At 39.7% G+C, this 14,023-nt stretch overlaps 2 protein-coding genes across 10 annotated transcripts in view; one reads left to right on the top strand and one right to left on the bottom strand.

Annotated features, from left to right (window-relative positions):
* Window positions 1–14,023, bottom strand: part of LOC111269339 (uncharacterized) — a 72,568-nt gene that overhangs the window by 18,213 nt on the left and 40,332 nt on the right. For 2 of the 7 annotated variants that reach the window (XM_022848843.2, XM_086972054.1), the window contains exons 1-2: window positions 5,664–5,788; window positions 3,660–3,761 (exon numbers count right to left, since the gene is read on the bottom strand). The exons of 1 other annotated variant lie outside the window; for it this stretch is intronic. In XM_022848843.2, the coding sequence (XP_022704578.2) occupies window positions 3,660–3,761; window positions 5,664–5,677 (116 nt within the window). In that variant the 5' untranslated portion in view covers window positions 5,678–5,788. 4 more of the 7 variants (XR_002685727.2, XR_015314550.1, XR_015314551.1 and 1 more) reach the window with 4 other exon arrangements.
* The window catches only part of LOC111269337 (sodium-dependent proline transporter), a 46,086-nt gene continuing 38,785 nt past the window's right edge, over window positions 6,723–14,023 (top strand). For all 3 annotated transcript variants that reach the window (XM_022848837.1, XM_086972052.1, XM_022848836.1), the window contains exon 1: window positions 6,723–6,821. In XM_022848837.1, coding sequence (XP_022704572.1) covers window positions 6,798–6,821 — 24 coding nt within the window. In that variant the 5' untranslated portion in view covers window positions 6,723–6,797. The remainder of the gene's footprint in view (window positions 6,822–14,023) is intronic.

The raw sequence follows: 14,023 nt of genomic DNA, 5'->3' as shown, positions 1-14,023 counted from the left end.
GACTTATATAGAATGCATAATGCAGGTTAACGTGTATGCTTGCGGGAAACAAAGGATAGCGGCCGTCCAATGGAAGCTCGGCACTAAAAAGGTTCGATTCATTCATTCATTCAGTGAAAAGCGAAGGCCGTGAATCGAACCAATAAGTACCCCTTTGGAGTAGAATAGGACATGCTAAAAAACTATAACCAATGTACAGGCGGTTACTATATCGAATGTACAAAAGCGACGCGCTATTTGCCGTCCTGATGAGCCTATTTTTCATTCCAGGAAAAATTGCGGTAGTAGGCACCAAATTCGTATCATAAAAACTATATCTTCACAAGCTTTCTAGTTTTTCTATCGGTCACGATTCCGATCTAGCCAAACAGTAGTACAAAGTGGACGAGATTAACAACTCAATAAATTTAATTGTACAACGTTGTAACAGTTGCCCCGCATGGGCTAGTGAAAATAAATGGACAAGACTGTTCGGGAAGCTGACTATGTCGACAACTGGCAAACACCCTTTACAAGAACATACCGCTTTAGAAAATTGAAACTATAATAAGTAGAGAGAGATAAGTCTTTACTTCCCTCTAGAGCAGGTTAGTATCTTTTTTTTGGGTAGGGAATCCATCGTGCGTATAGGCAGTATTCCACTCGCAGTAATCAAACCAGTACTGTGTTATTTACTTACTGTATTGTACTTATTACATTCAATAATTACTTATGTCCTTAAGCACTTTTGTATAACGCGTTGATCCCAACTCAGACTTAGTCACCATTAACGTTCGGAGGGCGCCGGAAGCATCCATTACCCAATAGCAAACCGTCCTAAATAAAAAGCTTTCTTTGTGAAAACTTTATCTAAGAGAAGTATAATCGAAATAATAAGCGAAGCTTTTTATTATTCAGAAATGATGTATTTAAAGTTTGTAGTTAATTATCAGTTAATTGTCCATTAGGATCTATGGATGAGGTTGGTTGCTATATTTATAACCGTACAACGGCTCGACGGAGTTACTGTGCGACAGCTAAGCCCTACCTTGAACCCTACATATATAGGCGCTGTACTAACGTGCCTTGGGTCGTCCATTTTTTTTGCTAGCAATTCCATGCACTTCAATAGCATACATCTACGGAGAGCTATATAGGAACGAACGAGATTTCCAGAGTTGAAACTAGTAATTAGAACCTAACGAATACTATGAGAAGACGCACTGCTTATACATTCTCTAGCAATATAGATCACGGCAGTGCTTTCAGGTTTTTTCCTGTACGCGGTAATTATCTAGGCATTTAGCCGGATTGTCCGGGGAAAATCTCATAGAGATTAACGAATTAAAGTAAACTGATCTGACGCAAATGTCGCAACGCAACGCTGACGCAAAAAATAAAAGCTGATCGCATCGCGATTTTCGCACATAGTCCTCAAACTATGGCAATTTCTAGTGGGAACTACTGCGTGCAGTTTGAGTATCTAGTATATTGCCAGTTGGCTAATGGAGATAAAAGCAGGATATATGCAGCAATGTTAATTAAGGAATAGGTTGTTATTATAGCCTGGAATAGGTGCTCCGTAGGTACACTGCCAGAAGACAGGTAGTACAACTGAAAGATGCTGACTCGTGCAGGTTAGCCAATTATAACTTGAAGCCGCCATGTAATGTCAGGTAATGTAATGAATGATTTATTATTGAAATACAAAAAGATCGAACCGGATAAAATTTTAGGTTGGGAGGAAACCGGTAATTCAAAAAGCGAAAGATTTTCAAAGAGATTAATTGTTGGAGCTAGTTTGGGAGCCCCAATAGCTAACTGATATTCTAGTCGCTAAAACGACAGTTCATTTCGCCGTTAATCTAAGTATATCAAAATGTTTTTTTTTTTTTATAATTTATGAGCCCTCTAAGTCTACTCCCTGAGGATTTTCCGGTTTTGTTGATAAAAGTTTTCGCTGAATTTTTCAGAAGCCAAAAGTCGGCAATAACGTAGGTCATCTAGTTGGAGCGTAAGTTTGTCCAGCATAGAAGGATTGAATAAGAGTTGCAAGAGTGAGTAACAGAAAATGACGCAGAGTTATTCTATTACTATGACAAGTTTGTTTTTTTTTCTATTAGAAAGAAGCAGTTTTTGCTTTCAGCTAAAAGCAGATAAACGCACGCTCGTCACAACGAAAAGTTGTGTATACCTATGTATATGTATACATAATCCCTCGACAGGATTAAGGACTTGGCTTTTGCCTGAAATTGGCGATCTATGTTATTGCTAACCTTCAGCTTCTGAAACATCCAGGGAAGATCTCCATAACACAAACATGAAGATTTACAGTATGATGCATATTTAAAAAAATAAAAGAAACATAAATGCAAAAGTTTTGTTTTTTGTTTTGGTTGAAAAAAAAATGTTTGCCATATCGAAATGTTCAAAAAGCTATTTTTGACACTTCTGGATTTTTTATACAAAAATTAACAGCCCTTTTGGTGAGAACAATATCAATTACCAATTGAACGGTTCATATGAGCTTCAACGGATTTTCGATTTTCTTTATATAGTCTATTTGGGAAACACTTCAGGATAAGTGTTGGAGAAAAATTTTTTTCATGAAGTACAGGAAGACTCACGGCATCACTATCATCAGCTCGCAAATGAGAAAGCAGGCAGGATAAACAGTACACTCTGCCAGAAGAAAAGAAAGGGTAGGGGGTGCTAAGGTGGTTGTCCGAACCCTGAAAAAGAGATCACTTATTACGAGGGAAAAGGTATTGAAGGCGAACGAGCGTGTTAAGTAAAATGCCGGGCCCGGACGCGACCTTATTCGCAGTTACAAGGACTCTTCTTAAGGATTTCCCTTGCACGATCGCTAGTTGCCACGCAGATTCTCAGCTTAGGCCGAATCCCATCAGAATGGAAAATCATATGGTTATCTTTAGGTCTAAGAGGAAAGGCTCCTACAGACCTTTGTGTCTGCTAAAGACGCTAGCGAAAAAGATCGACGTTATAGCAGAAGGTTAAGAACTTTGCCGAAGAAAGGGGTTGTTTGTTTAAAAGTCAGTATAGCTTCCGGAAAATAGATCCGTATTGACAGTAACGGCAAAGTTCCCAAAAAACTGAAAAGTTTAGGGGTGAGCTCGACTAAAGCAAAAGATCTCCTTCTTAAAATCTCCTAAATATTAAAGTAATTTAGTACCCTCTCATAACACACAGTGCTCACATGTTTAACGAAAGGATCACATCAAGTAAGCCATTACAATAGCAACCAGATTTTTCATGAAAATTGCTGGAGTACTGCCAAATATCCATGGCCTACAGAGAAGAAAGAAGAGGATAAATTGCATTCGTCAGGACACCTGTCTGGACATTGCCTAAATCTTTGGGGTCGCATTCAAGAAGCTAATTGAAAGCGCCTAGCAAATCGTTGTGTTTAAGGTTTTCCAAACCTACCGCACGGTAAACACAAACACAGGCTTAATTCATTTTCCAGGACCTGAGAGCTGAAGAAAGGCGCATGTTCTGTAACCGTCCGACGGAAGACGCAAAGGGTCAGGTCTTGAGAATTTGGCAAGAAGAATAGAAGGTAATACTTAATTTTATAGAGACATCAACCCTAACATAGAACACAGTTACTATCTACAGAAGTCCTGACGAGTCATGAAGCGTTTCAAGGCCATCTTTACAAATTATGCGAAGTCCGATCGGTCATCTGTGTTCTCTCCATTGCGGGCCAGAAATAGATAGGGCCTATCGTACACTGGCGACGCATACGCTGCTCACCGACACTAGAAAAAGATAACCAAAGAAATGAAATCGTCTTTAGGAAACAGAATGAAAAGTTTACATTCCTCATGAAATTAGATTGTTGAGGGCGAGTGAGACTCTAGCAAAGGAGATCTTCAAGGGAAAAATCGATTCCCACTGTCAGCTTATAGAACCGCTGAACGAAGATCTGACCTCATTCAGGGTAAACCTTGAAAGAAGAATTGGGAACTGATGAGTTTCTGGTCTTGACGGACTTAACCAACGGGGCTAAGCCTCAGAGTTGACACATCTAGGATAAGCGTTACGCTCCGGTGCTACTAATCGTACGTAAACTAGATTACTCAAACTGTCTGTATAAAAAGAAAACAACATGTTTCTATAAGATTGGCTCAAAAATTAAGAGCCTAGGTACTTCATAAAATCAACGACGAGCACTCTAGCCTAGCATTACTGTACCGCAGTTGCAGTGATAAAGTTTTTACACAGAACTAGTACGAGTAACGAAAAGTTATGATACAAAAGGCAGAAGTCTAAGACGAGATTTAAGCCATTCTAAACTGACCATTATTTGCCTTCGCTAGAACCGAAGAAGTCAGTTACGATGAGATTGCTTGACACGAAGAGGATGATTAATAGGAATCCGTATATGCCCCTATTATATATCAGATTAAAGAAGTCATTTACCCGGCAAGAACGATTCCTATAGACAAGCTCATCCAGAAAAATCGATCGAAATATGTACATTTCACTTGAGCCTTGAAGTTCGATATTATTCGGTGAAGAATTTTCATCCTCTACAAACATGCCTCATTGAATCTACGTATAGTTTTCAATGTTTTCTTTAAATGTGCCTTTTTTAATAAATTTACGTGAATTTTTACACACTGTATACGCAAGTCATTTAAATCGTTGCTTTTTACTGCATTATTTATAGTAACGATGTCTTTCGAATTTAATTTTATTACATTATATATCATTGGTGAGTAACTTTTGTGGTATTTAGCGAGATAAGTATGTACATAAGAATCTGAGAAATCATTGATAATACTTTTCGTCTACTGACAGTGGATAAAAGCCACGTAATTTTCCAAGTAAACATACACTTGAAACCTAAAAAGTGATATGCGATGCTCGATAAGACCTTCCAAAAGCATTTAGTAAATTTCCACTCAACTTAGATTTTGGTCGGCCACGATCTGTCCAACACTACACCATAATTTTGTCCGGCTGCTTATGCTGCGATTGTACCTCCTAGCTTTGTCCTTCACACCTATTGCGGCCAAATCGTTGGCCAAAGATAGTGGCAAATTCATCTTCACAGAAAGAAGAAAAAGCAACTATTCAGCCAGTGAAACGTCCAGAGCAAAAAAAAGCGCTCGCGCAGAAAAATTCTCTGAACGCCAGATCGTATTCGCGCATTTTTAGTCATACGCACACATAAAATGACAGCAGCGCAACAGAAGACAAAGTCTGTTTCCGCTACGACTGCCTGCGCGCATTTACGCCGCCACTATAACACGACGCTCGCCTGTGTGCGTGCGCCTTTCCGAGTCTTTTCGTTTGGGCTGATCCCAAGAGATTCGATCGCTTACGACTGTCTAATAGCAGCGACAATCGGTTTGCCCCCACGGATCTGTCTCTCGATGTTGAGGTGGTACCGCTGATTTTAGCCACAACCAGAAGTTGAGAAATAACAATACCTTTCTTTTTGGCCTTGTTTGTTCCCGTTCCGTCAGTTCTAAACCTGTTGGCATATTGGCCGACCGGCACAGATTCAGAGTTTTACACGCGCCGCATACAACCGCTGAGAAGCTCGCTGCCAACGCAGCTCCCCTTGTTGGCTCCAAACAATGATTCTGATGATAATTATGATTATGGTGACCAGTATGTTGGTCTAGAGTGCTATAGAAAATTTCACTTACCGAATTTCTAACATCGTATTGTAGCTTTTGAATTTCTTGTTTAATAAGGAAACAAAAGCATCGACAAGGACGCTGGCCAGGACAAAACAAGCGTGCAACTAGATAAGAGAAATTCAGCACCTCGATTCTGGAGCTAAGCTATTAGAATGAGCTGTTAGAAATCTGCGGTTTGTAGTCAACGGTACCTTCGGCAAGTGAAAGACGGTCACGCCCTTTCCCTTTGCACGCATGAAATAACGTCGACACTTTCGCCCTCGTATTTTGTAAGCCATCAACCGCGCAAACCGTAAACAGTCAGCAAAAGTTACTCAAGCATTCAACTCTAACTTCGAATTGAACAAGCGATTCAGCTCATAATACAACCCAGCAGTGCACAACCTATGGACAGATGCTCTGAAGTAGTGACTTAACCCCCTAGTTCCCCCCTCCCCCTTCCCCTAGTTTTGAAAATCGTCTTTTCGATTGTTGTGAATAGGGGTCACTTTGATTAAGCTGATGACCGAAAAACAAATGTGCCAAGAGCTATAGAGTTGTTAATGGAAGTGCTCTGTTTCTCTTGCATATAGACAACTAGAACAGAACCCACGATATTGGAACGCATTGTGTGTATAGCTGGTTATCTTTCTAGCCGCATTATACTTCTGTATTTTCGATTATCTGTTCTATCCTAATTCCTTGGTCGCTGCTTTACCGCTTTTACTTACATCTATATAACTGCAAAGTGGATCAGCTAGTACTAGCCAGCCTTATTCTTTTCGGCTGGGTTTCGATGTGTATGAGGGTGCTACTACTAGTGAGATCGTGCGAATTCATTATCACGACAGCGAGGTTCATCATGAAGACAACGTACCTATTTCCAAAATGATTCTTGGCTTGATACCGTCATTTACAATAGCCGAAGACTAACAGCTCAGTGTTACCGTTCCAGCTGTCTGGCGGACGAAGTGAGGTACTCACGCACAGCGAAGCGCGTTGTTTTTCCTTTTCGGAGCTTTTTGCCTTCTGTAGTTTTACTAGTATATCATTCTAACTGAGTAAGTGTGGCGAAGTGTCTGAAAATAGAAGATCGCAATAAGAAGAACGGTCCATTTCTTTACCCGAATATTCTTTGGGGTGTCATCTTCGCTTGTACCTATGCCGGTCTTCACGATGCTCGGGGTAAGTTGACGACACAAAGGAAGCTTCAGTATATTGAATGTGATCAGTGGTTAAACACGAAACAATACGTAACTTGGACAGGTTACATTGATGTGAAATATCTTGCGGAACACTTGGACGTTTCTTACTTTTCATGCCTGGGCCGCCTTAACAGCTCCATAATTTAAATCATTCCATCACTCGAGCAGCCCAAAGGCAAGAGCGGTGTAGTCACGGTTTCACGATTCGAATACTGGGCGTTTAATTAGCATTTGCTGAACACATCAAAAGGCAGAGAATTATGAACGTTCAAGTCCCGCCGTTTATATAAATGTGCATGTTTTCGGCCGTGCGATTGATATTAAGTACGACACTTCTAGCTAGATGGCTTCAGCTTCAGGCCAGCTGGATGGTTTAAATCATCTTAACACGTGTTTTAACAAAGGATACATTATGGATAAGGTACACAATTTGTTGTAGAAAGAAAAAAAAACCGAAAAATAGTTAGGTTTTAGCGTTGCCGACGCAACTAAAATCGATTCGAGAAGTTGCCTTAGTGATTACCAATTGGTGATGATGCGGTCTTCTGTATTTGAGGCTGTCTCTCATATTCTCGTGAGGACGATGCCTTTGGAGACATTGACAACTGATTTGAGTACATTAAATAGGATTACACTACGTGAGAACCGGTTCCGGCTGTGGTTACTGACGGCCCCCATTTCCCTCAATGGTGGAGGTTTCACACCGAACAGTGGACTAACATCCATGGGAACCCGAACTATCTGAACATTTCCGAGGAAGAACCCAGAAAGTTGTTTCTTGTTTGTTTGCATATCAAAGAATTGTTCTCCTTAATAATTATGGTTATTGTTATTATATTTTCAGTTAATATTTTGCACAAATTAAAACTGTCTAGATTCCGTATAGATCGCTTAGATGATGGGCAGCTATAATAATTTAGGAGTAGTAGGTGCCGATGTCTGAATTCTCCAACCTTTGTTTCATGTGAATTGTAGCTGGGGTCCGATTCAACGGTCACAATCTGAAACTTGCAGATCGGAATTTAAAAACATAAGATATATGGAATTCCAGTACGAAAATGACGGACGTTGAAACCTGACTTAAGCACAAAGTGCCTCACCCATTGAATCACTGCCTAGAAAATTTTTTTGTATTTCTTCATCTGCCTGCCTTAACAACAATAAAAGGCTAGGCACAACCTAAAGTGAAGTAACCTAATAATAGTTTAGAAATTAAATTTGAAGTATCCGAAATGCAACTGTCCGACAACGTTATCTAAATGAAACATCTAAAAAAACATACCGAAGCTAAACTACATTATTTACATATATGCAGTGGATTATGCTGTTTGGGGCTGGAAAATTTTCTGTCGGGAAGTGTTACTTGATTAAATACTCTATTTTGCCCGACGGTTGGGCATATCTTTGAACTTGCAGTGAGGATAGATATTTCAAATCCCACATTCTACTTATTATACGTGTTTACATATATACAGTCACTGTGAATATATTTTTTATAGATAAACAAATGGGCAGTCAAATTTGTGCTAAAGTTGAGAGTTCTACAATAGAATCGAAGAGAAATATATTTATTCTAGCGTTAATCTGTAACCCGTTGCAATCTCACGCTCTAATGGAGACCCAATAGCCCCGAAAGTCTGCACCTCGTTTAACCAATTAGACCAACTGCCACAGATATAGGAACTAAACGCGTACCTATTGGTTCGTTATATAGCAATCTAACTTTAAAGTTCCTTCAACAAGTTAGTTAGTTCAATCCAAATATTTTAGTCAAGTAGTAGGTATAGTCGTTGATGCGCATATTCTTACAAGGGCATATAGCCAAGTAGTAGGCTGACTGCTAGGCAATTTTCCGGTATTCCCACCGGGAATAGCATGAAGTTTTTTACTCGCATCAAACGTTGCGATACATAGACGATTATACGTGGTGGACAATTTAGAAAAACGTCTGAGACGGACACATATTTCGATTCTGTGCTTTCATCATGTACGTTTGTTGTTTAGAATTGTGCTGCATGTCTACTTCCTTCGCTTAACAGACCTACTTTACTCACACATTTGTCTAGTATGAAAGGTAGCTGATGACACAGAATAGCGATACGTATCCAGTCAACTCTGTTCCAAAATGAAGTGACGCTCAGTTTCGCTCTTGTTTTGTTGCCCGATTATATCTGAACAACCCTAACACACTGAAAAAAGGATTTACTTGGAAATATCGCAACCATAGGAAAAGGCAAAGGAAACTACGATGGTAATCAGAAATCAATTCATCTCTGATGTGGCTCGTTGAAGGTCTCACTTCAGTCCATGACGTACGTTATATTTGTACATTACGCATTTGTTGCTTCGGATCATACGCAGACATACGCTCAAGCAACAACCTATAGGTTAGTGGGGGGATTTCAGATAGAAAAGTTCATAGAATCGCGAAGAAAGGCTTCGTAAAGCAAAGCTGCGACTAGAAAGCCAATTGACAACTTGGACGATTTTGTATTTCGGTCGTTCATCTGAAATTCACATACTGCAATATAAAACGAATGCCACTCCAATGTTTTTTTTTTTTCGCGCACGCTCATATACAAATAGCCAGTATGGCAAAGTTGAGACGATCATCGAAGGTTGCCTGAGCATCAAAGTTACAGGTAGGTATGCTCTTGTGTCTCCTATATACAGCCGTGTACGTAAAATACTAATTTTTTACATGAATTATTCTTGGAAGACACAAGACACGTGCAACACATCAAAGGTAAACAAACTAGATATATGATATGCTGATGAAGACACATCACTCTAGAGCGCTTAGTGCAAGCTGCTGCGGCTGCTGAAGACTTCAAACAATACAAAGGTCCGGTGTACAAAGGCATTGTCGACAGACAGCACGAAAGTGATGGGGATCTGGGACGGGAGCGAAAAAACGAAAGTCTCAAGGATTCTGAAGTGGCCAAAGAATTTTCGTGCCTGCTTAGCGCACTGCTGGCGACTCAGCAAAAGAAAAGAAGGAGAATATCGCTTTCAGTGGACACTTCGATGATACTGTTGCTGCTACGTTTTGACGTGGTAGCGTTGCGAAGTTACCGCGACCCCTACTAATTTTAATTCCAATTATTGTGTAAGTCCCTTCTAAAAAACTGTCAGTGCACCAGGCGGCGCTGGCGTCTTTATTCCAGTTACGCTTTCATGGTATTCATTTGAAAAACGCTGTATGCCACAATGTCATAGTAACGTCGAACGTGAGCTGCCATGGACTCATGTCTTGAAGCCTCTTCTTTTCCTGCCGTCTTGCGAATGGACGAAAGAAAGCTGCTTTGAACGGTAACAGTGACTCAAGATCAAAATTCTATCCATCCGCTGTCAGTTACAGTTTTATTTACATTGCATTTCCTCAAAAAACGCAAAAATTTAAATTATACACAGAAAACCGACTTTATTTAGCTACAGTGGTTTTATTTATAGTATTTTTACATAAATGAATAAACAAGCAGCTCGAAACTGACGCTGTATGTATTTATTACACTTTACCGAATAGAAAGATAGAATTATGGTGAAGTAGGAAATGGTAAATTTCAAGGAAAACGTTTCTTATCTGTTCACAAAAGATTAGTGCAAAACAAATTCGAGTGTTCATCGAAATGTCTCAGACATTTTATACATATTAGTCCCTTAACAACTCTGATCAATAAGCCTGACTAATATATATTCGGCGCATTCTTCTTAGGTAACTTTTCTATTCTATCTCTAAATTAATATATATATATATATACATGTAGAGTCAAGCTGGAGTGAGAAGACTGCCTTGCCATATTTAAGCTGCAAAACATTAGCATATGGCTAATCTACTGTCAATAAGAAGAACAGTACTCTTTTTCCAGCGACCTCAAGCCGTTCTCCGTGACAACCGGCACGAGGGAAATAATGGCACTGAGGTGTCTGGGTGATATTATCCATCATGCAACAACAAACGATAGATAGTTTTGGGCGAATCCTCACCTTTTTTCCATTGGGTTCCATTGCTACATTTTCTGTTATCAATGGCAGGATGAACAAAACAAAGGCGCGTACAATTTCATATTCATGACAGGCGGGTAATTTTTCCGGAAGCCGCGAAGAATCTGTGACGCCGATTTTATTCTTCGATTTTGTCAAGGTCATATGCAAATCCGGCGTTGCTTTAATAAATAAACCGCTAAACAATTCGTTTTTAGTTGTGGAATATATCAGGCATTCGGAATACTTCTGTCTGTGGATTAAGATTGTATCTTCATGTGAAAATACTTAGTTTTACGATAATGGTCGACAATGAACATGAAAGCGTGATAACTATATATATATATATATATATATATAGCACAATACCAGTGCTCTAAATTCTACCAAGTAGCTACTGGGAGGGGAGAGATGATTGTAGACCGACGACGAAAAGTTGCCCCCTGCCATGAACAAATATGGCAACCACGGTTGCGGGAAAAGATCCCAACTACTTATTTACTATTGATAGATATGTGTGACAACATTCGACTAGTCGTTGAATCTATTGGAAACAGGTGCAAGAGTGAAACTGTTATCTCTCATAGAACAAAATTGCAGTACGCCAAAGCATCAAATTGATAAATTAAGTTGTAATCAAACAAAAAGTAAGCACATTAAATATGAATGAATTTATCAAGCTTCTGGGAGAGATACTGCCGCACCCTTTCTTTTGCCTGCCCGGATGGCTAACTTGTACCTCGTATGAGCTGTTCCCTTTTCCACGCCCAATGGCGACGCAAAAAGGAAAAGACTTGCAGATCGAGCGGCCTTTTACTTGTTGGTCAAATTCTGGACCAAAGGACCGGCGCCGCTTTGTCGACTACACCTTTTGTTGTCCGCATGTACTTTGCTCCCCTATATACCAGCGCGTGTGTTTCTAACGCAAAAGAGACACAATCAATGCCCGATGACTTACTGATTTAAACTACTTTATAAAATAGAAGAAAAAAAACTTTGAATATATGTATCGTATAGTTCCGCATGCGCTGCTCTCAGTGTGTCAGGTATCTGTTCGACAGTCTTTCCCCCTTGCAAGGAATTCTAACATAGGTTTCGGCAGTCGTGGGCATTCTCTACTCTGTAGTAGGTCAATAAAAACATTCATCACCTATATCATACTAATTTCTCTCGTGTCCAACCTATAGTAATTTCCACAGAGCACGTAGCTAGCTCAAGTAACCTTGTCTCCACTAAATGTTTTATGTAGATGTGTCGCTCCGCATGATAGCTAGTTTTGCTCACATACGTACGATGGCCTTTCCACGAGCAGATAGCAAATGTAGTCCTTGCTTTTCTCTCGATCAACTCCAAGGTCAAAAAAAGCTCGCAAGATGATAACCGCTAGCTTACGCAATGTCAGCAGTGATGACACGTTTGCAAGGCGTATGCTTCCTAAGAAAGCATATGATAAATAGTACACAATGGGACTGTACGACGTTTGAGCATAATTATCTTATATAAAACTAAAACTTCGTTTATTATAGATTTTACAGCAGGTTAAACGCAATTACTCTCTTTTTCATCGAAATTAAGCGGAAAAATTGTTTCAACCTACACTATGAAAATTCTTGTTTTTTTAAGGTACTACTTTACTTTTTTCCATTGATCAAACAACACTGTTAAGTTCTCCATCTATCCTTGATGTGGTTTGTGGAAACGCCAAGCCCGGGAAATTTAAAATCTAATACCGGCCCGCTACTCAGTGACGAATGGTTAGTACTACCGCGATTAAGGTGTGAATGCCTATCTATGTTTCAGCGGTCCAATAGTCCTGATGTTCTTTTGCGGGAAAGGTTCTGAGACTGTGATTCAGAATACTGTTGCCTGAATCTATAAACTATGAAACATACTGGCTGTGTCGTAAAGAACAAGACGCGAGTAATTTTTGATCGGATCCGAAAATCACACAGAGGCCATTGGCCACTTTTTTTGTCCTTTTAATGACTTCATGCGACCTTAGGAGGTAGTAGATGTTCTAAAGCGGAGGACGAATAGCGCAATTTGACGATGCCTTTATGATAGATTACATGTTGGCCTAGGGTCACCGTCGTTACTTTTCTAAGATCAAATAAAGGCACTTCTTTCATTCGTTCCTATTAATAATTTTTCACCTTTAAATCCACCTTCTAAGTCGAACAGCTTATGTAGGTGGTTTACTTGAAAAAGGTCCAGTGAATTTTTAGCTTTTTGCTACTGCAGATAGTTGGCAATGTAAATCAATTCGGTAAGCATCAAACACGAGCGTTTTAACTCATATTGGACTACTTCTCCGAATAGGTAGCCTTCTTTATTTACACGCACGCTGTGTAGTACTTGTATATAAGCACACCGAATATATATATTGCAGATACTTTTCAGCTGCATTTGATGAGTTGTGTGATGCATCAGATGAGGAAGGATTGGACGTTTTTAAGGCAAAGGTTAAAAAGACTCTGTTAAAAATAGGTAACAGCGGACCTAGGCCATGGCAACTTGACGGTTCGGCTACTTATAGGGTAAAGTAAGAGAATCGTCACAGGGCGCTGAACATTATCTCTTCGACAAAACATAGAATAATCAATCAGACGGCTATATGGCAATTATCGCCACCGTTTTGCAGCAATAAAAAAAATTCATCTAAACGCCTCAGGCGTCGCCCACCTATCACATCTGTATCAGCTTGACTAGGTCAGATATAAACTCTAAGCTGTACTCTGTTGGCTATCTACTTAGACTATTGAAGTTTTTTCCGGTTATCTATCGTTTCGATAGATACATATAGATAGAAACAAGCGTGTCAATTAGAGATACATGGTACGCCCACTATGATTTTGAAACAAACCGTAATCGTGTTACTCTCTGTTTGTGTGTATGCCTGCCCAACGCCTACGACGACAACCGCTCTTTCCACAGTGACGCCAGCCAACTTCTATTATTATGAAAGTATTCTATTCTATATAATATCTTTGAAAGTGTAGACATTTATGCTGCACTTATCGCTCAGGTGACTTAACTTGTTTCACAAGGCGCAACGATTCTGGACAGAAGAAGCTTAATTGTATAACTATATATTGGCGCGCACATATGAGTGCCGTAAGAACTGTCTATCACAAGTACGCGTCCACGTTTACAGCAGGCATCTTTTCTTTGTAAACAGTGGGTAACGATATTATATAT

The sequence above is a fragment of the Varroa jacobsoni genome, unplaced genomic scaffold (assembly GCF_002532875.2).
Source record: "Varroa jacobsoni isolate VJ856 unplaced genomic scaffold, vjacob_1.0 scaffold_1379, whole genome shotgun sequence".
Classification (NCBI taxonomy): Eukaryota; Metazoa; Arthropoda; class Arachnida; order Mesostigmata; family Varroidae; genus Varroa; species Varroa jacobsoni.
The sequence above is the reverse complement of the archived record's forward strand: the minus strand, read 5'-3'. Positions and strand labels throughout refer to the sequence as shown.